Raw genomic sequence first — 21,946 nt, 5'->3', positions numbered from 1 at the left:
GGCTGAAGACATTAGCATACCAAAGTCTAGATCAGTATTTTTCAAACTTCTGATACCTGGAGCGCATTTTTCCAGACTGAATTTACAGGCACACTTAATTCTCTTAAACTTGAAAGCGGGGCAGGGGAGTATTATTTCTTGACCACTCCCAGAAAAATGGGTGGGTTCCTTGCTGCAACTGTGGGAGAACCCCGTTGCTACTGCCTCCCAGCACCACCCAAACTTTGGTCAGGTATTGGGAATAGAACTACAGTGGTACCTCTACTTACGAATAACTCTACTTACGAATGTTTCTACTTACGAATGGAGCTCCGCCCGCCATCTTGGATGTAGTTTAGATAGGATTTTTTCTACTTACGAATTTTTAGATAGGGTTGCTTCGACTTACGAATTTTTTCTCCCAATGCATTCCTATGGGATTTGATTTACAATTTTTTTCTACTTACGAATGTGTGTTCGGAACGCATTAAATTCGTAAGTAGAGGTACCACTGTATGCTTTCTCACAATGATTCAGCTTCTTTGATTCTCCTATGCATTCATATTATCCCAATTACAGAAATTGCGATGCGTCTGAAACTCTCTCACACTTGTCGACTGTCATGCTGGCTCCAGTAAGAAATCCCTGTGCATTCCTACTCACCTCACTGGCTTGGCATGTCCAACATGCAAAACCAAACCTTGACTTAGTGAGCCTGTGCAAACGTGGGGGGTCCTAGAAACCGAGTTCTCAGCTGCTCTGCTCTCCCTGGTCCATTCTGCTGCCACGCTGTGCTGAGCTAGGTGTGTTGTCCAAACCAGACTCATGGCTAAGCTTCTCTTCACAAGCTGTAACCTTCCGCACGGCGTCCCCTTTGTTGGACTCATCATTCATTGCTCTTTCCCCCTCCTCCCATGTCTATTACTTTGCTGAGTATTTGGTATATTATTGGAATACTCGAAAATGCACCTTACATTACCTATGGGTGTTCCTGTCAGCAGCCGAACCAGGCAGGAAGGGGAAAGTCCCACCTCCCGTTTCCAGTTCAGCAGCACCGGAGGAACTGCGTCTGGTGCAAGCAGGCTTTCCACATGCAGTGGTCAGCTGTCTTGAGTAAAAAACAAACAAAAAAGAAGCCGCTAATGAGAGGTTTCCTTGAGGCAGCATAGAAACTAAAGGTTCTACATCAATCAATAAGCTCAATAAAGTTGCCGCTATTATGGCCCACTTAAACATTCCGTGATTAAGTTCTTCATTTATTAGAACCAAAGCTATAAAACAATCAAACCTCTTAAAAGTCTGGTGTTGACAGCATAGGAAAAAAAGCCATAAAATAGCAATCCATGATCAAAAAAGCTATTAAAGATACAGATAAAACCACTATACAACAAGCTGTGGTGGTATAAATGCAGATATTTTGTGCTTTTCTCAAGGTCAGGAATAAATGAACATCTGAAAGTATGTAGTCCATCTCAAATAGGTTCCAGCGACTGCAGAAGACCCTCCAGACATTTTGGCTATGGAAACAAAGTGCTTCAAGGTGCAATTAAAGAATTGGAATTAGCAAAAGTAAAATAGATAGCAGTGGGCCTTTGTCCACCTCAACTGTTAGAATCAGCATTTTTGCTAACTATGGTTAGCTCAACCCAAAGTTTGCAAATCTGCCTCTAAGTGGGTGAGTGGTTCTCAACTCTGGGAGGCAGGCTAGTTGCCTGTCCTGGATGGGACTGTGCTCCCTCAGAAGGGGCAGGTACATAGTTTGGTGGTGGTCCATGAACTACTGTTGTCCCTTGAAGCACAGGAATGCCTTTCACCAGCTGCAGCCACTCCTGCATAGGGATCACTTCCCCACTGCAAGTCACGTGTTGGTAAGCTCAGTATTGTATCACTGCAATGCCCTCCAAGTGGGGTTGCTTTTGGGTCTGGTCCAGAAGCATCTGCATCAGGAACACTTCTCTGATGTTCCACACACACCCTTGATGTTCTTGGTATAAATTTTAAACTTTTGAGGTTAAACTCATGTTTTATATTGCATATTTTTATCATCCTAAGCCATTTTGAAACCTAGATTGTAAAAAACACAGGACAAAAGCTTTCAAAATCAATGAGTATAGCACTAACCATGGCTAACAAAAATGTTGTTGCTGATACCATGCAACCAACAGTTGATTCAAAAACTGAACCGGGGGGGGGGGGATTCACATGCAAGGCGAGAAGAATGGGCAGGAAGACAAGCGCAGGAATTCACGTCTGCAGGATGTTCCCAATGGTATAAGCAAAACCAAGAGTTTGGGCAGCTCACGCCTGCATTGGGCCTGTGACTCTGTTTTTCAGCCTCACAGCACCATGCTAGAACACTACTCATTTTACTCTTAATGTTGCAGTTTTGCTCTTTATTCATTTATCTTGCTGAGTCTTTGCATCTCTATATCCTAACTCAAACCCTGCTCTCATCCTCTGAGTTCCTCCTCCACGTGAGGTCTGGAGGGTGGCAACACAAGAACGGGCCTTTTCTGCAGAGGCTCCCCATTTGTGGGGTGTTCTCCATAGTGAGGTCCGGCTGGCGCCTTCATTACACACTTCTATAGACACCAGGTGGAAATCTTCCTCTTCTCCCAGGCACTGGGCTGATTAAACAATCTATGGCCTTCTAAATTTGGGGAGAGTATTTTTGTTTGACTGTTTCTACGTTATGTATTTTCGTGTTTTTATATTGTAAACCACCCTGTGATCCTCAGATGAAGGGTGTTGTTGTTGTTGGTGCGTTGATTTTTCTCTATTCTCTATTTGCCTCAAGTTTTTTCATGGATGCCTCCCAATATCCCACCAACAGCAGTCACTTCAGTGGAATGTTCCAAATATCTTCAATAAAACTTGGTGGCAGCAGAATACAGGCTACTATCAAACACTTCCATACAGCAAAAACATTCTTAACAATGCAAGTCCTCCATAGGATGTGTGTCCCACTTCAGCAGTAAAAAGTACTGCAATTGTCTTCCTTTTTAAAAAAATTCTACTTGCAATCATTCATTAGCCCCTTTCTCAAACACTTCAAAGCAATTCTCTGCTGCAATTGTTACGATGAACTAAGGATCAGCAGGGGTCAGCATTTCAAAACACCAGAAAGGGAATGATTAATTATTCATTTTCCCTCATTTTAAAATAATACAGAAGACTAATTAAACAAACATCCTGTCCTTGGACTGCTGTGTGTAATACGACCCAAATAGGCCAAGTGCGGACATAACCATGGTGAGTGCATGGTGGAGATGAAATGTCACTTATTACAGCCTCTTTGGGATCAAAAAGATGTCCCTTCTTTTTCAACTCACCACCACGGCCGCTTTCAGAGAACTCTACAAAATGCCTACCAAACCTCCAGAAAAATCTGATAATACCCTCAACACCACATTAAAATGCAACAGAGGCTAATTAACAAGAGAGTCATCACGTGTTGTACTAGAAATTGGGAGCCAGGAAGCTCACCAGGGGATTCACCTCCATGCTGTTGCGAGGATAACATGAGGAGAGTGAAAACCGCATGTGCCCTTAGAGCTCCTTGGAGGAAAGTGGGATAGAAATGTAATAACAAACAACATTGTGCTTCTGAAGTGTCCTGAGCTGCAATCCCTTGTTCATTCTGGGCCAAGTTATGCATTATATTACTCATGCTCTTCAATATGCATAGAATCACAGAGTTGGAAGGGACTCTGAGGCTCATCTAGTCCAACCCCCTGCAATGCAGGAATCTCAACTAAAGCATCCATGACAGGTGGCCATCCAACCTCTGCTCGAAAACCTCCAACCAAGGAGAGTCCACCACCTTCTAGGGAGTCTGTGACAGTGAAAACCAGTTGCCCAGCTCAGAGGGCCAGGCTTCTGTAAAAGAGATATATAAAGAGCCAGGGCAGGTTCTCAGCCGCAGAGCCCAATGGAGCCAAGTGCTGACACCAACCCTGACCTAGTGAAATAAAAAAAATCCTTCAGTAGCACCTTAAAGACCAACTAAGTTTATATTTTGGTATGAGCTTTCGTGTGCATGCACACTTCTTCAGATTTCGTGTGCATGCACACTTCTTGGTATCTGAAGAAGTGTGCATGCACACGAAAGCTCATACCAAAATACGGTATAAACTTAGTTGGTCTTTAAGGTGCTACTGAAGGAATTTTTTTATTTTGCTTCGACTCAGACCAACACGGCTACCTACCTGTAACCTGACCTAGTGAGTTCATGGCTAAGGCAAAATTTGAATGGGGTGCTTCCTGATCATACACATTTACTCAAAAGTAAGCCCCACCAAGTTCCACAGGGCATCTTCTTAAGTAAATGCAGCGTCTGCAGCCTGCTAACAGCCTGTAACAGCTCTCATAAACAGCTCTGATAAACAGATCTTGCAACAAGCCAACTTCTTTTTTAATCTCACTGAAAATCCTGCTGTGCCCCGCTCTCAATTTTGCCCTGATATTCGAAACTCAATAAATGACTGCTAGAAATAGGTTCTGGGCTCAGCTCTGAAATATTGCAAGAATTCTTGAAGGCAAGAATTCCTACCAAGCATTGATTTTCACATGGAAAGAGGAAATAGCTTCAAGCACCCCATGACTTATATATCTCCAAAGACTCTGAGCTCTACATTGCTTATTCAAATCATACAGATCTCTGACAGGGAATTGGGGGAGAAACCAGCTCCTAGTGTTGATGATAAAGATTACAAGCTCTCTTTTCTATTGTAATTAAACCAGCAGAGTTTGCTGGTGACCTTTCAGAAACACATATTCCCTAAATTATAAATGGAACATTGATCCACTGTAGTTTATTACAAAACTAGCAATCAAAAGCTCCTGAGAATCTTTTTATCACACAAGTGCATTTGTAACTTATCAGTCCATAAAGAACCCACTGGAATAAGATATGCCGAATTTGCATAATCAGCTCACTGGCTACACAGGGTGACAAGGGAAATATTTCTCTGTCCTAGTTCTTGTCACAGTGATACCACTTCAGAGTGTAGGTTCATATAACTGAGTGCTTTCCTCACCATGGAAAACCAGATGATGGGGAGAAGCGCTCTAGCTGAGCTTCCTTTCTGACATGCCCATCATGTTATCTGTGCAGATCCTTTCTTTTGCATGAAGAGCCATTCCAACACGTGAACCCCTTCTACACCCTGAAAAAAAATACATCCCGGAGAAGAGATTTCCCACCTCAGTGAGGTCTAGGTCCTGGATTCAAACCAGGCCCTGAACAGTTGATATTGCTAATGGAAACTGCTGTATGGGAAACTGCTGGGCAGAAAGTACCTTAAGCCAGGCAGCATATAAACAAGTGGAGAGATGCATAAAGTTATTATTACCTCGGTTCCACAGATGGTGAAAATGACCTTTGTTGAAAGGCTGGTTCAGAATCAGAAGGCAAATCTTCAGGTTTCCTGCAAGAAAAGATTGTATTGTTAATTCCCTGCACTACTTGGTATTCCCCTACAAACCATTTTTAGCTAATATACTGTACAGCCAGGAACCCTAGAAAAGCTGCAGCATTATTGTGTATATTTTGGAAAGGACCACTTTGGAAAGGACTTTGGAAAGGACCACTTTGCTTTAAGTTTCATCTATTTCATCTATTCTATGCTTACTTTAAAGCAGGGTAAAAAGCTTCGTGGGTACGTTTTAGTAATCTACTGACATTCAGTCTAAAACTAAAACAGGGGTCCATTGTACTGCCATTAATACAACATGCAGAAGACCAGTGTTCATAATATGAAGGGTAAATGATAGGAGCTCTCAAAATACCAGATTTACAGCGCTCTCTCCTGTTACAGTGAAATTGGGTGGTGTGCTGCAGTGCTGGGGTGCTAGGTTTAGCTTTGGGGACAGGACTGGCTCCTGATCTGAAGGTCCCTCCAATAAAGTGCCCCCCTGGGTAGCCCCTGACATCTGTTACCCCCAACCAGAAGGTTCGCTAGTGCAATGATCTGTAGTGAGCCATTTTAGATTTCTTGCAATGACCAAAGTAGCATTGTTCCAGGACACTGTGGGACATTTTCAATGGTGGCATCTTGCTGCAAACCAAACTCCAAGGAAAGGTAGGTGGGTATGATGAACCCAGTACAGGTATCAGCACCTATTGGCTATGCAAGTACACTGTGCCACTGGGGGAAACTCTGGTTCAAAGCCCTGCTCAGCTAGAAAGCTCACCAAGTGACCCTGGGCAAGTAACTATCTCTTTCTCTCAGCCAAACCTACCTCATAGGATTGCTGTGAGATGCAAACTGTACTCTGAGCTCTATGGAGGAAAGGGGAGGACATAAGTAAAAGGAAGGAAGGAAGGAAGGAAGGAAGGAAGGAAGGAAGGAAGGAAGGAAGGAAGGAAGGAAGGAAGGAAGAAGACACTACTTCAATGCTTGCCTATTCAGAAGTCCCACCAAGTTCAATGGGATTTACTCCCACTTACGTGCACAGGATTGCACATGTACATTGTAGGGAGTGGCTGGGGAGACCCAGCCGGATGGGCGGGGTAGGAATGAATGAATGAATGAATGAATAAATAAATAAATAAATAATATACCTGCAGTCCTCAAACTGTTAGAAGCCAAATAGATGGTACAGCTTTTATATGGTGCTCAACAAGGTCCCTCTGCCAACTGCACACCACTAGAACTGGTACAATCGAATTTTTTGAGACCAGCCCTACAAGTGCCTAAACACGTCTCCAATGCTAACATACATCTTGAAACTGGATTCATAAGAATTGAGGCCAGAGTATGGCTTGCCACACTTAATTATTGGCTGAGACTATCCTTCCTCCTGCGTGGCTTTGCTTCCTTAACTCTTAAGGATGATTTCCAAATGACATGGAAACATGCAGTGATAAACATAACTCTAGGCTTCACCCTGCTGATTGTACTTGACATGGAGTGTGAAGAAGCTAGAAAAACCATTAAACAGAACATAGAAGATACAGAACGCCAAGCAGATCTAGCCAGGTCCCCGAAATTCTTAATCAGTGAAACCAGAAGACAACCCATCCCCAGATGCCATATATAGCCAACCTTGAAATTCCAAAACAGCGAAGGGCTCTCCCTCTGGCCCATTGCCAGGTCCTCCCTTCAGCCACCCAGGAAGGCCATTTTAGGAGGAGAGGAAATGTCCATGTGGCTCTGGGCAAGTGGAAACAACAGAACATGCCTTTTTTCACTGCCAATACTATACAGATATATGTGCTAGGCTCATCTTGCCTATACTACACAAATTCCCAAGACGTACAGAACAACTCTATAACTCCCTACTACTCCAAGTCGAAAACCTAGATATCACATCCTCTGTTGCTAGATTTTGCGCTGCCATGATGGACATCTGTCGAAGGATGGTTTGTGCCACAAACCAGGACTAAACTGAAGGCCCATAATTCCCTCCCTTAGAGTCGCATTTAACCACTTTTATTTTGTTTCTATCTGCTTTAATTGTATGTGAGTTATAATCACTTTTGACTTTTATCCCTTTCCTCATTAGGTCTTATGTGGTTAATTTTTATCTTATGCTGATTTGCAACCGTAATAAAGTTTGATGATGATTAGTAGGGAGTGAGCCCCACCAAACAAAGTGGGACTTACTTTTGAGTAGCACATACAGGACTGCACTGTAAGTTACCAACTATCAGCCTGGATCTGAAGAATTACAAAACTGGTTCCATGAGAGCAAGAGCACTTAAATATGGACCTTAAACAGCATCCCCTCCCCACACATTGCATGATATGGCACATGAGGCAGGTCCCAGACATAACTCAGAACTGAACATGGCACATGTCATATACCCCAACCATGGTATATTCACAAATTGGCTGCTTGGCACTACATAAGCTGCTTGCTTTCATCTAAATGTCATGTTGATAGAAGATTTCAGGTGTGTGTTTTACATTTGCAAAGCCATTCTAGGATATTGTTCAGAACTCCATCAAGAGGGGTAGAAATCTAGCTGAAATCAGAGGCGTAACCAGGGAGGCTGTTTACCTTCTTTTACGGTCTTCTTGTATAGCTGTAAATGAAGCAAATAATACAAAAAGGTCTCCAGTGTTTTCCCAGATCGTCCTGCCTCGAAACATCTCTGTGCTCTGGGAAGTGGGAGTGCATAACAGTATCTACATTACAAAATGAAGTCAGAGAATGCAATATACAGAATGGATACTTGATATTTCATGCTTCAATTCCACAGAGTAAATACAACACTTAGTTTTAATAGGGAATGCATGTAATGGGACTTTGCATTTCCGAATTACCCCAAGGTGTTGTATAAAAATTTCTTCCTGTTCTTCAGTGCCTCAGGCCATCATCTTAGCATGCATTCCAGTTGTCCCCATTTCCCTCAGATAGTCCCTATTTGTAGCCCTGTCTCTGATAAATCAGCCTCTATTTCCCCACTATTTTTCTCTGTCACATGGGAAGTGAGATTCTGGTGGTTTGAAAAGATGTTAGGTGTGAATTGCTGGCAACAGTCCTTCCCCTCAAGAATCCAGAAGCCCAATATTCAAGTACACAATGGGGGCGAGGGGAAGAGAAGCTCCTCATATCCTGTGTGCACTTGCAGTGCTATCCTATGTGGAAGTTTACTTCTATGTAAGCGTACACAGGACTGAAGCCTAAGAAACCAGAGTGTTTGAGCTGATGAGATTTATTCTGCAACTATTTCCATACCCCTTACACTCCAGAGAGTACAAAGCTGACTTCGAACTAGTAAAACAGCAACAAGTCATAACATAGTAAAATATTAGCACCAATTGCAGTAATCAGGCCTGCTTTCAGGTAAGCTGGAAGCACCCCTAATATCCAAGGGGAAGTCTTCCATAGGGTAAAGGTAAAGGTAAAGGAACCCCTGACCATTAGGTCCAGTCGTGACCGACTCTAGGGTTGCACACTCATCTCACATTATTGGCCGAGGGAGCCGGCGTACAGCTTCCAGGTCATGTGGCCAGCATGACAAAGCCGCTTCTGGCAAACCAGAGCAGCACATGGAAACACCGTTTACCTTCCCGCTGTAGCGGTTCCAATTTATCTACTTGCATTTTGATGTGCTTTCGAACTGCTAGGTTGGCAGGAGCTGGGACCAAGCAACGGGAGCTCACCCCGCCACAGGGATTTGAACCGCCAACCTTCTGATCAGCAAGCCCTAGGCTCAGTGGTTTAACCACAGCGCCACCTGGCTCCCATCTTCCATAGGGTAGGTGCTGACAAAGAAGGCATTTCTCTGTACAATCATGAGTTGCACTTCTCCAAGCTGTGCCATGGATAGTAGAGCCTTCTCTGCACATCTTAGTGCCCCAGAAGGAGGCATTCTCTTAGATATACTAGTCCCAATAAAAGAACATTAAACTTAGGCTGAGTAGCAAACTGGCAGCAAGTGCCACTAGTTAAGTACAGGCATTATAGGCAACTCCCCATTTGCGGGTGGGGTGGTTGGATTCTAGATATTGGGCATGCATAAGCCTGTTCCACACCCACCCCCTTCAGTGTGCATGTTGGCCATCAATAAATGCAGCAAGAAAGCCCCCTGAGCAACCTAGCTGCCGCATTCTGCATTCAGAGAAGCTTCCGGACCACCCTTAAAAGACAGCCCCTTGTCATGCAAGCAATTTCCCATTTGCCTTGTCTTTCGCCTTCAAGGTCATCCATTCTCAGCCACCACTGAAACTTGCTCTGCTATATGCCAAATAGAGCAGGAAGTGCCTGCAGCTGCCCTAGCCAGCATCTCCGCAGGCCAGGTGCCCCTGTCTGTGTGAAACCCTGGTTTGGATATCCCTATGCAGCTATGAAATGCGGCTGGTGGAACTGGGCAAGTCACTTTCTCTCATCTGTTTCACAAGGTTGCAGTAAAAATGCTGCACTGAGCATTCTGGACAATGGATAGGGTACGAAAGAAGAGACTGATGCAGGAGAGACAAGTTTTGTTGCAGGTGGGGCAGATAAAGGCGTCCGGTTGTGCTGCTACAGGTGGACCATTGCACTTCTTCTCTCTGCACTCCTCCCTGTAGTCATTCCTCCTCTGGTCACTGCTGTGGATACACAACCTGACTGTCACAACTATAAGTGGTCTATGTCACATGGCCACAAAGAGAGCAGATGCAAATATCAGATGCATAGTCAAGGTATTTTTAGCCAAGTAGGGAATACTTGTATGAAACACTGATGATACCGCATCTGAATGATGAGCTCAGCTTTCATCACCCATGATGAAAATGGTGATTACGAAATACAGAGGAAAGCAAGATGGTTGCTGAGATAGAAGGCAATTATTATTATTGATTATATGGTTATTGGCAGTTTATCTCAGGAGAAGAACAGAGACTTGATTATACCCTAACATCAAGTGTATAAGTAAGTTTCCAGGTTTAAAAAAATCAAGGTTAAGAAATGAGGTTCACCCTGGGGAGGACTATGTGCTCTTTCCCAGGTGAATTCTTCTTTCCTTTTCCTTTTCCACATCAAGCACATTTAACACTTCATCTCTGCATAAAAACCAATGCTAATCGTGGTTAGGTTTATACCAGCGTTTGAAAGAGGGGAGGCAGGAGAAATAAATTCACAGGAGAGATAAGTATGTGGGCTTACTGATCTCTCACCCATGGGGCAGGAAATGGTGCATCAGCCCTGAGCCATTGGGAAAGGAGAGCCAACAGGGAAAAGATAAAGCACATTAAACACCCTGGCTTCCAGGGATTCCCAGCTCAGTTACTTCCGCTTATGTTCTGCAGTTGAAAGGACTACCAAACACCCACACTCAACAACAATAAATTCTTTTTGATTCGGTCAACAATATAACACAAATTCAGCTCTTGAAAGTTCAGGTATGTGAAATTCTTCTGAGATAATGTATCTCTGACCTCAGCAATTGCTGAGGTATACAGAGAAAGAGGTGTTCCCTCAGGTAACCTCTTACTGTTTTAAGTGCATTTTTGCTTTATTTTTATTTTATTTTTACTTGCAGCTTTTGCCGACCGAGAAGATCCAGTCATCTGCAGCATGAGGAGGTAATAATAAATCTTAAGTGCAAGGGGAACAGACATAAAATCTAATATGAGGCTTTCTCTTTTACATTTTGGCTACACATGCCACACAAATGCCACACACACACTTTCCTCAGCAATGGCATATTTCAATATAACCTCTCATTTTAAAAGTATTTTTGTCCATTCAGTTGCCCCTTATGTAATGTTAGAGATCCTGTGAAGCCTTAACCATCAACGTGCTTCTATTTACAGAGCAAGGGTGTGTAGCTAATCAAAGTGCACTTAATCAAAGATTATTTGTAAGAATTCTCAAATCCCATTCAGACACTGGGATCTACCATGCATCTCCCACTGTGAAGACAGATGCAAATAATTCATTGAGCTTCACAGTCTTCTTATTCTCCTTCAGCACACTTTTGACTCCCTTGCCCTTCAACCACTTCTCTGGCCAGTCTCCTGCTCTTAATGTATTTAAGTAATTTCTTCTCCTCCTTGCAATGTGTGCCTCTGCTTTCATTTCTTTTGCCAAAGTTTGTATTCCCCTTTGTTCTCATTTGGAGAAGACTTTCATTTCCTAAAAGAGCCCTTCTTGCCTCTAGTACAGAGCTTTCCAAACTGTGTGTCATGACACATTCATGTATCCGCTGTCATGTGTAGGTGTGTTGCACGAACATTCCCCATGCTCCTCCTGGGGCAGAAAAGGGGCTAGTTTAAGCATGTCACCAACATGAAAAGTTTGGAAAGCTCTGTGCTAGATGCTGGTGTGCATGCCCTGGCCATACCCCAACTGATTTGCATTAGTCTGAAGGGGTTTTTAAACATGACTGATGCCAATGAAGTATTAACTGGAGGGCAAGATGCACTGGCATCTGAGGGAGAGCCAGCTTGCACATTCTCAACAGCCCCGTCACACAATCATTGCCCACAGGTACTGCACAAGGTTTTGTGGTACTATCCTAGCTGTGTTTACTCTGAAGCATTTTTGACTTTGCTTTACTTCCCACGACTATTCCCAGGTGCATAGTCATTTTGCATGCCTTCAAGCCTGTTTTAATGGCTGTGGGTCTTCTTTTTGGAATGATCCATTTCAAGCATGTAATTTAGTATTCCCCCCCCCCCAAAAAAAAGAATAATAATCCTGAGAATTTCATTCTTAGCTCCCACCTACAACCTAAGGAGGACTCCCAATAGTCCAGAAAACTAGGAAAGTGAGGAGGAGTCTCGATATCAAGCCTGATTTTGCCTGCCAACTCCTGTCCAGCAATCTATTTCTTGGTCATGTTAGAGTAGGACCAAGTGTTGCAAACTGATTCTGAAAGACAGATAGCGTGCTGGAAAGTATTCTAAGAGTTAATGGTAATTTTATTCTGATTTTGTGATTTCTAGTTTTTAAGCCTTTATTGCAGAATTTTGCTAGGTTTGAAAAAAAAATCCTTTGTTGAAATGGGTATTCTTTTCTTTCCTCTCCACATCAGCTCTCCTCTTTATAAATCCCCCCTCCACCTAACTCCTAGCTTTTGTGGGATCATTGGGAATGGTAAAGACATTCTTGCTCTTCAGGTGAACAATGAAACACTGCTCCCTGTTGACTGTTGTGTGTGCATTTGTTAATGTGTTTGGAGTTGCTTAGCCACTGAATTTACACGTGAGTAAAGGGATATTATTTTAGCACTTCACAAGCTGTCTTTCTTTAAAGCTTGCAATGTGTTAAAGACAAGTAGACATAGCCTTCCCTGAAGTTTTAATTTTGTTTCAATTCACTGGATGGTGGGGAATTCTGTCTAGAAAATACATTGCAAAGGAAGTCACAGAAGGTATAGTACCTATGGAACTATTTTTATAACAGGAAACATGAGATAATGAATTATTTAATTTTACCCTGCATTTCAGAAAAGATGATGGAATTAAATACAAGCACATATATATTGCCTTTGAACATGCTTTAAAGAGCCATATAGACTATGGTAAATACTCATATGTGGTAAGACCCTTACCGTAAGGGACAAGATATGAAACATTAATAATGATGTAAATATTCATAGAACACCCAGAGTTGTTCAGCATAATGGGGACAAAGCAGGGAAATTTTCCAAGTGCCACTGTATTTTCCGCATAAGTTGCAAGTCTTTGGGGAGAGAGGAAATAATGGCTAAAGGCAAGATGACAGGCGTAAGTTTACAGAAGTTTCAGAAAAGTCCACTTCAAGATTCTGTTTAAATTTAGATGGAGTGGCTGATTCTTTTAAAAAATGTTTTCAAGAAAAGGCTATTGGCCACTCTTCATACTACCTCCAGATTATGTATCCTGGTACAAAAAAGTATATTCTATACAAATGGTTTAATTACTTGTGATACAACAAAACAAAACAACACCACAAACTGGCTAGTCAATATAAAACCACATTTACTGGAATAATACCGGTAGCTAGAATAGAGATAGGCTAGCAACCATTCAAACAACAAACATATTAAGGTGCCATGGCTGATTGCCGAAGAATTGATGCTTTTGAATTATGGTGCTGGAGGAGACTCTTGAGAGTCCCATGGACTGCAAGAAGAAACCTATCCATTCTTAAGGAAATCAGCCCTGAGTGCTCACTAGAAGGACAGATTCTGAAGCTGAGGCTCCAATACTTTGGCCACCTCATGAGAAGAGAGGACTCCCTGGAAAAGACCCTGATGTTGTGAAGGATGGAGGGCACAAGGAGAAGGGGACGACAGAGGACGAGATGGTTGGACAGTGTTCTCGAAGCCAGTGTTTCTCAACCAGTGTGCCTCCAGATGGTTTGGGACTACAACTCCCATCATTCCTGACCACTGGTCTTGCTAGCTAGGAATGATGGGAGTTGTAGTCCCAAAACATCTGGAGGCACACTGGTTGAGAAACACTGCTCTAAGCTATGAAGATGAGTCTGACCAAGCTGCGGGAGGCAGTGCAAGACAGGAGTGCCTGGCGTGCTATGGTCCATGGGGTCATGAAGAGGCGGACACAACTAAATGACCAAACAACAACTGTATCTAAACAAATACATGCACAGTAAACGTTATATAGACTGGATTAATGAACCGTTCAACAAGTGGTGTAAGTCCCAACACGGAATGGCAACCCCATGCCGCCACAACGGTGAGGATAGCTCAAAGGAGAATAGGAAAAATGTTCAAAACTGCTTATCAAATATTAACTGGTTGGAATGTTATTCAATGGCTTTTGAGTTGAAACACAAAGCCGTGTGCATGGATCAATCACGGGAAGGCGAATCAAAGCACCACCCTGATGGGAATCACAGGTGGGCGAAAGAAGACCTGTTTTCCGGATATATTACAGATTTCGCTACACGCTTCATCAGTCCAAAGAGCCAATCATACAAAACAGTTTACTCAGGATAAAGGAGATATTCACAGGCACAGCCTTTGAAGAACATTCCACCCAGTTCATCTCACGCCACTTGTTGAACGGTTCATTAATCCAGTCTATATAATGTTTACTGTGCATGTATTTGTTTAGATACAGTTGTACTTTCACGCATTCCATGTTCACAGTATTTCCATGGCACCTTAATATGTTTGTTGTTTGAATGGTTACTAGCCACTCTAGGACTTCCCTTCCTTTGGAAATAAGTGAACAACTGAACCAGGAGATTTCATAGTTACTGGACACTGGATCCCTGTAACCTTGGGAGAGAAGAATCACTTTTCTAACTGGGGGGGGGGGATTATTGTGTGAGTATCCGGCACCGCCAGCAACAAAGAGGAAGAGATGGGTCAACGGCTGTTCCCAATCTCTCCCCCTCATCTCTCCCCAGATATAACTTGAGGTTCAAAAGTTCACCTGAGACTGCTGTTGGAAAATTTCACATTGATTAAATATTGTATTTGTGTGTGTGTGTGACTTCCTTAAGAGGAAAGTAAAAAGAAACTTATATTAAATCTACACACACACACACACACACACACACGCCATGAAGAAAAAGCATCGCTGAGAAAAACTCGAGCCAAGGATTTAAAAATGAAAAGCCTATTTAATGAAAAGAAAAACAAATGGCATTTAAAACTTAATAGCTCTGAGGCCTAATAACAAATGTCAGCTTCCTTTTTTACCTTTTATTTTTTAATAATCACAGGCTGTGCTATGTGAAAAGGGAGCCATTTTTAATGAAATGGGTGCTACTTATGTCAGCTCAACTCTCTAGAGAGAGTATTGGTTGTACTAATGGAAAATGAAAGTACATATGCCTGGGAGCCAAACAATAAACACAATAAAAATCAATGAGGGAAAGAGAAACTCTGGCACTTAATACTGTCAGTGTCTTTGTTGTTCATCATCCGTCAGTGAAAAGTGTTCCTTTTGGTTATAAATTCCTCATCTGACACTTAAGACCACATACTCCAAATACTTTTGCTTATTTATTCAGGCTGAGTTCATACTAACTCGTCCAACGAAAAAAGCTAAAAGATCTAGCTAGCCAATGTTTCATTGCTGTTGATGATGGAGATTCGGATTCAGATGAATCCTGACCTGAACTGGGCTGCCTTCTCTGAGGCAAAGCGGTACCCTTACATAGCTGCCTGCTCAAAACAGGGACTCCTAAAGGACTCTGTGGCATCTCAGGATCCTGGCATAAAAAAAAATACTGCAGATAAGCATTTAAAGCAAAATGATGTCTCCGTGCTTATCATAAATGGGGGTGGGGGTGGGGAGAGAGATGAACAACCCTGAAAAACTTAAACTTACCGCTCTAGTTTAAGATCACGCTATGATCCGATAGGGAAATTCTTCCCAATAGTCAAGGCTAGTTATAATAAGAGGAGATTAGTTTACCAACACTCTCAATTTTGCAAGAGAAAAATTGATCTCTTTCTCGTTCTTCTCATCTCACTATCCTGGCATAAGGAAGGTGCCAGGACAGGGAGATGAGAAGAACGGAAAAGAGCTCCATTTTGACTGACAGCTTGTAATCAGAGGGAATGACTTGACCCGAAAATCAAATCCCTTTTAGTTCTCTCTCTGTCACCTCAAAAAATCAACTTTTAAAAGCCCCAAGGTCAATTTTTCTGCAAACTGGCAGGTTTCTTACCCAGGAGAACCTCTCTCATGTCTACAATTTTCAAACCAAACACCCAGAAAACACTGTGGGAGTTTGTGATTCCTGTTTTACCCTCTTCAGAGCTGTAGTGTCTGCCCCCAAATAAAAAAAGTTACAGGCATTTCCATTTTAAAGAAAATCAACATTAAATGATTAATGTGGCCAGTACATATGCCCCTATATCTATTTGCCTACAACTTAGTGGGCCTTTTTCACTTTTGTGGGGCTACTCTGCCTACAGTTTCAACCACTTCGGCCAAAAAAAGGTAGAAACAATATGGAGAGGATGGATGAGAGCAAAAAACTAAAACAAAACTATTGTTTCTAATTTCTTCTTCATCAGAATAGCAAACAGCCTAATAACCAAATATTATACTGTCCAGGAAAAAAATCCCGACCTTTTTGTTTTAAATGAATAAATCTGTAATTCTGCAAGAGATCAGCTAAAGTGCTAACTGCAATCTCGCAGATGCACAGATGAATCATTTAATCCAATTCTCTCACTTTCTCTCAGAAATCTAGCTATTTCAGCATTAAAAAGGTGATTTAAATGCCTAATTTGGCACCAAATGCTAGTATAATAAAAGCAAATATAGGGACCTGAAACATTGCCACTTTCTCAGATACCCACTGCAGATATAATGGTCATGAATTCCAGATCTGTTTAAATCAGGATTTTAATCATTTTCTTATACCAAATGGGATAGCCATGGATCACAAAGAATCAGAGTTGCTCAATACAATATGTGAGTCGTCCTAAGAAATGATGCTAAAGCAGTCAGGTATTTCCCTCATATACAAGGTGAAGAAGTTTCAAGCACAATTAGGATCATAATGCATTATGTTGTGTAAATCAAATATAATCCTGTCAATTTTGTGTCTCCATTACTAAGTGGGCTCTGGAATGCAGCTACTACCCTGACTACTTCAGACACTTCAAATTATCCCAAATATTTTTCTGTCTTCAAATATCAGCAGACCACTCCTTGACCCTTGTTCAATATGAGGTGGACAAGGCTGACCAGTGCTAGCCTGAACTATTTCCCCCTACTCTTTGTGAGAGCATCTCACATGTAAGAGCCTTTAATAGGGGAACTATCTCCATCAGCCTGGTGTCTCTCCCTTCCAGAACCACTTTTACAAATTAAAATACCGTTGCATGCCACCCATTCTCAGAGTGGTATGAGATTCCAGGGGTTCTAGGTCCTTTCCCCGGGTTCGTGTTTCGTTTGGAATGAGGAAGAGCAGAGACTGTGGTGTCTACGCATATATACAACCAGAGCCTACGATGGAGGGCTTCACAGCATGGTTTTCTAGCACAGATCCACTTCCTTTGTTTCCTTAATGGCCCGTTGCCTCACCAGGAAGGTAGCCTGGCTATTCCAGGAATCGAATGGACCACTGACCTGACCCAGCAGGCTTGTCTTATGTTCTTATGAAGAGAAATCCCGGTGCATGAGTAAGTTATTTATTAGTATTAGCTTTATAATGTTTATATCCCACCTCAAGGTGGTTCATAAAAATTAAAACGAACACAAATGAAACACAGAAAGCTAAGAACATATAAAAGATAACAGTTCAAAACTATTATAAAACATTATAAAAACAAATATTTTAAAATACAGAGAGATGCCTTTAGGCATGCTGGAACTCTGCCTTGTTTTATGGAGGCGCTGGCTACTCCCTCTACCCACTTGGCAAGGCCTTTTTAATGAGCCAGGAAGGGCAAGGGCATGTGGTAGCGCTCACATTTCCAGAACCTGCATTATCCCAGGTCACTGAGCCCAAGGTAGCCTCTGCCTGCCAGTGGCTCTCCAGAGTCTCAGGCAGAGTTCCTCCCATCTCCTGATCCTTGTTAGCTGGAAATGCCACAGATTCAACCAGGCACCTTTCGCATGCAAGGCAGGTGCTCTGTCAAGGAGCCACGGTCCCTCCCCGTTCCTGCGCATGCAAATCTCTTTGAGCCAGATATTTTGCAGGTCATGATTGAGTAATCTTTATCATGATGTATAGCCAGGAACCAAAGAGTTATACAACTAGTTCCACATGGGCAAAAGCTTTAAGGGCTTATGTTTCGCAGGAATCAATTTCTTAATGCCAGATGGCAAACAAATTTTTTGAAACTGGACTTGCGCTATGTCATGAAAGCTCAAAGTCCCAGGTACTTGGGTATGGCTTAACTCAGCTCGTTGGATCCTGCTGCGTACATCAGCTATTCTGGCGCCATAAGTTAGGATACAAAAATAAACAGTGGTCTTTTGACTGGAAAGAAGGAACTGTGAGTGTATATGATGATGCATGAGAAAAGAGATGCATGCTTCTGAACATTAGTTATAAGGATTATACCAAGAAATAACAGTTGCACAAGTGCTTACAAAGCAAAGCTTCTACTCCCACAGGCAACTTCTTGTTTCCAGCAATCTAGGAGGAACTGAAGGTGTATTTTGAAGACAGCACTTCCCAGTGACTTTAAAACAATCTCCCATAGGGGGTGATTTTCCTCCAACATCCTTTGTTTACTGTCTCTGCTGCTTCTAGCTAGCTCCTTGATAGATGCCAGAGAAGATGTTAGCAGCTCTAGCACACACTAATGGATAACCATCATCATCATATCAGTTTATTGTGAGGACCTTTGTGCCTTTACACAAATATCTACACAACAATAATTAAAAATATATTAAAATTCATTACATACATGGTGGATAGCACTGATCCCACCCTGCGGAGAGCTTTCACTATGGCCTGGTTTCAAACATTGCCAACTGCATACCTGGCCGGTAGATTTACAAAAAACTCAGTAGAGCACCGTTTATGCCCTTGCTCCATGAAAATTAAAGAGGATCTCATACATTACCTCCTCTGTTGTCCCATTTATTCGGGCTTTAGAGATGCGATTCTGCAAATCATACCCAACTCTATAATTAATCCTGAAGATAGAGTAAAATTTTTGTTAGTTGATGCTAACCCACGGACTACCCACGTGGCAGCAGTGATAGTTCTTTTTCAACAGATTCCACTGCTATCCCTACCTCACAAAATGGCAGCAACTGGCAGAAAAGGGTGGGATAGAAATGCAATCAGTCACCAATTGGTGATTACTTTCTACTGGTCTTGATCTTTAGAAATTGCTAAAAAAAAAAATGGCTATGGAGTCTTCTATGCAGCAAGGAGTTGCATATCTCAGCTTTCCTCAAGCTAAGTACAGACATTTTTCTGAAAATACTGTGACTCAGCTTCCCCATTTTAAGTAGAATTTGCTGACCCAAAGACTCCAAGTGAAGCTTTTTTCTTTTGCATTTCTGTCTTCCCAACCACCCACATAGCTCTCAAAGTATTATTATCCATTTCCTGTAATTTCTTCTATTCTCCTATCATGCTCAACTGCCCATAATGCCAGTTTCTTCCATTTCTCCTCCCTGGTCCTCACTGCTTCTTCCTCTAATAGCTTTCCTCTATTATCCCCTTCCTCTCCATTTCCAATTTTTTGGTAGTGATGATAATAAATATTAACCTTCTATCTTTCTTTCCAATTTCCTTCAAAGCTTCCTTCAGAGGAAGAGCACCTTCCCTCCTTCCTTCCTTCCACTTCCAAACTTTTCCATCTCCTGGCCATCTTTATACAGCAGCCAGTGAACTGTTGGTGTTGGCACTGGTCGAACCAAAGGTTTGTGGCATGGCCAGGGGGCGGGGCGGGGCGGGGCGGGGCAGGGCAGGGCAGGGCAGGGAAGTGAGGATGCACCAGGTAGACTATGGCACTGAGGCCCACCTAAAAGTGTTTGAAAACCCTAAGTCTTAAAGGGACTCAAAATGTCATGCTTACTGCACTCAGACCTAATTCAAAATTAATGTTCCTATCTCAGAGAAGCTATGAGCTATGCCATGCAGGGCCACCCAAGATGGACAGGTCATAGTGGAGAGTTTTGACTAAACGTGATCCACCTGGAGAAGGAACTGGCAAGCCACTCCAGTATCCCTGCCAAGAAAACTCCATGGACAAAGACAACAGACAAAAAGACTTTATCAAATTTAAATCCAAAATATTATCTGAACACTTCACTGACCTGGAATTCACCTATCAGATCTGAAGTCCACACTGTCTAGAACCAGGGACCTCAAAGAAATGTAGCCATCCAAAGTCACTGTATAACCCCAAGCTCTAATGTGATGGGGGGGGAGCTTATCTTTATCAACTTTTCTATTGGGGAAACCTACTGCAGAAGAATTTTGTATATAGAGGAGATTGGTTAATTGGTTTTTGCGGTTGTTCCTCCTTGTACTGGCAAAGGGTTAAACTCTTTTGCACTCTCAGCTGTTTTTGGTTTGCTTTATTGTCTTGATTTGCTGTTTGTGCTTGGGGGATAAGTGACCAGGATGCGGAAGGATCTACATCTGAGCCAGCTGAAGGCTCAGAAGCTGCCAGCAGCAGTGCAGCGGAAGGTCAACCACATATGCCAGGTAGGGCCAGGCTATAGCTGGTTTTCAACATTGTGATATATCAGCAACTAAATACCACAATATGCTAATCGTCAATAAACTGGAGCATCGCTCAGCCCTAATGCCAGCCCCCATCTAATGGCCTGTCTCACCTTGGAGGTGATGTAACATCCCTCACACCATCTCAATAACGGCTTCTGAAACAGGTTGAGGTACCTGGATATCAGGCTAGCCAGCATATCGCCTCTAAGCGTCTAAGGCAATGTTTCACAAACTTGGGTCCTCAGCTGTTGTTGGACTACTACAACTCCCATCACCCCTTAAGTAGCAGGACCAGTGGTGAGGGATGATGGGAGTTGTAGTGGGAGCCAAGAACAGCTGGAGACCCAAGTTTAATAGATACTGGTCTAAGGTATATAGATCTCCCTGAAGGGTTTGACCTTTGGTGTAGGGTGCTACATATTGGCCAGGTGGAATTTCTCTGTTCCCGTTCCCTGGAGTTTTTGAGAACTGAATGAGGAAGCATTTTATCTTCTGCTTAAAGATTGTTCCACTGCTTTGTATTCTGAATTAAGCCTGCTACTTAAGAAAAATCTTTGGAAAAATTGTTTTTTTCTTAACACTTTCAGAGCAACGATGTAACATACTACTTTAATTTGGCTGTATAAACAGTCTCTTGAGGCTTTCATTTTCTTTTTAAAAGGTCCCTTAGAAAGAACAATCCTCAAATTGGAACTTTTCCTGAACCTTCTCACTCATTAACATACACAGATCCACATATTCACTGAGAAGGAACCACTTTTCATTGTCTTCTTTTGCATTGTCGCACTGCCAGAGAGAGTGAAAATAAAGGCAACTTTAAAGCAAAACACTGAGAAGAGAGTCAGGGGCCAGAGCAAATGAAAACATTCCAGTTTAGCGCCCAATAAGCAAGTGAGAGATATAGCTTTATCTCAATGTTTTGTGGTCACATTTAGAAGGGTGTGCATGTGGTCAACTGAAGGATATTTTCAATCCTGCTACAAACAATAAGGGGACAATCCTGGCCCCCCAGTGCACATAGCAATGAGCATGTATAGTGAAGTATGAGCAGGAGCCACTGGAGGAAGTGGTCATTCCGCATGTGTGGTGATGCTTCTCAAAGGGAAGAAAAAGGTGTGCTGAGGCTCTGGAACACCTCCAGGCCTTGATTCTGCCTGCCCAAGAGATTATCATATCCATACTTTGCATGAAGGTCACAGGGCAGCCCTGGACCAGCCACTATATCTGAGCCCAATCTGTCTTTGGGGGTTGCTGTAGGGTGGGACACCCTAGAGAAAGGGTAGGGCGAAATTTTAATTAAGTGGAGAATTCCACATACCCCACAGCAAAGATTCTAGAGGTGCAGAATTGGAAATAAATCCAAACACGAATGAACTGGATATTACAGGAGAAAGAAGACTCAGAGCTTCTT

The 21,946-nt window shown here is 42.5% G+C and overlaps 1 protein-coding gene across 6 annotated transcripts in view; it reads right to left on the bottom strand.

Annotated features, from left to right (window-relative positions):
* TPK1 (thiamin pyrophosphokinase 1) overlaps positions 1-21,946 on the bottom strand; it is a 207,881-nt gene that overhangs the window by 167,587 nt on the left and 18,348 nt on the right. For 5 of the 6 annotated variants that reach the window (XR_009558356.1, XM_035101357.2, XM_060280544.1 and 2 more), the window contains one exon: positions 5,334-5,408. Coding sequence is in view for 4 of the 6 variants with exons in the window: in XM_035101357.2 (XP_034957248.2) it covers positions 5,334-5,408 (75 nt within the window). In the remaining 2 variants the exon portion in view is untranslated. Of the gene's footprint in view, positions 1-5,333; positions 5,409-18,913; positions 18,987-21,946 lie in introns of all 6 variants that reach the window. The other variant, XM_060280546.1, reaches the window with a different exon arrangement.

Source organism: Zootoca vivipara, chromosome 12 (genome assembly GCF_963506605.1).
Source record: "Zootoca vivipara chromosome 12, rZooViv1.1, whole genome shotgun sequence".
NCBI classification, from domain to species: Eukaryota; Metazoa; Chordata; class Lepidosauria; order Squamata; family Lacertidae; genus Zootoca; species Zootoca vivipara.
The sequence above is the reverse complement of the archived record's forward strand: the minus strand, read 5'-3'. Positions and strand labels throughout refer to the sequence as shown.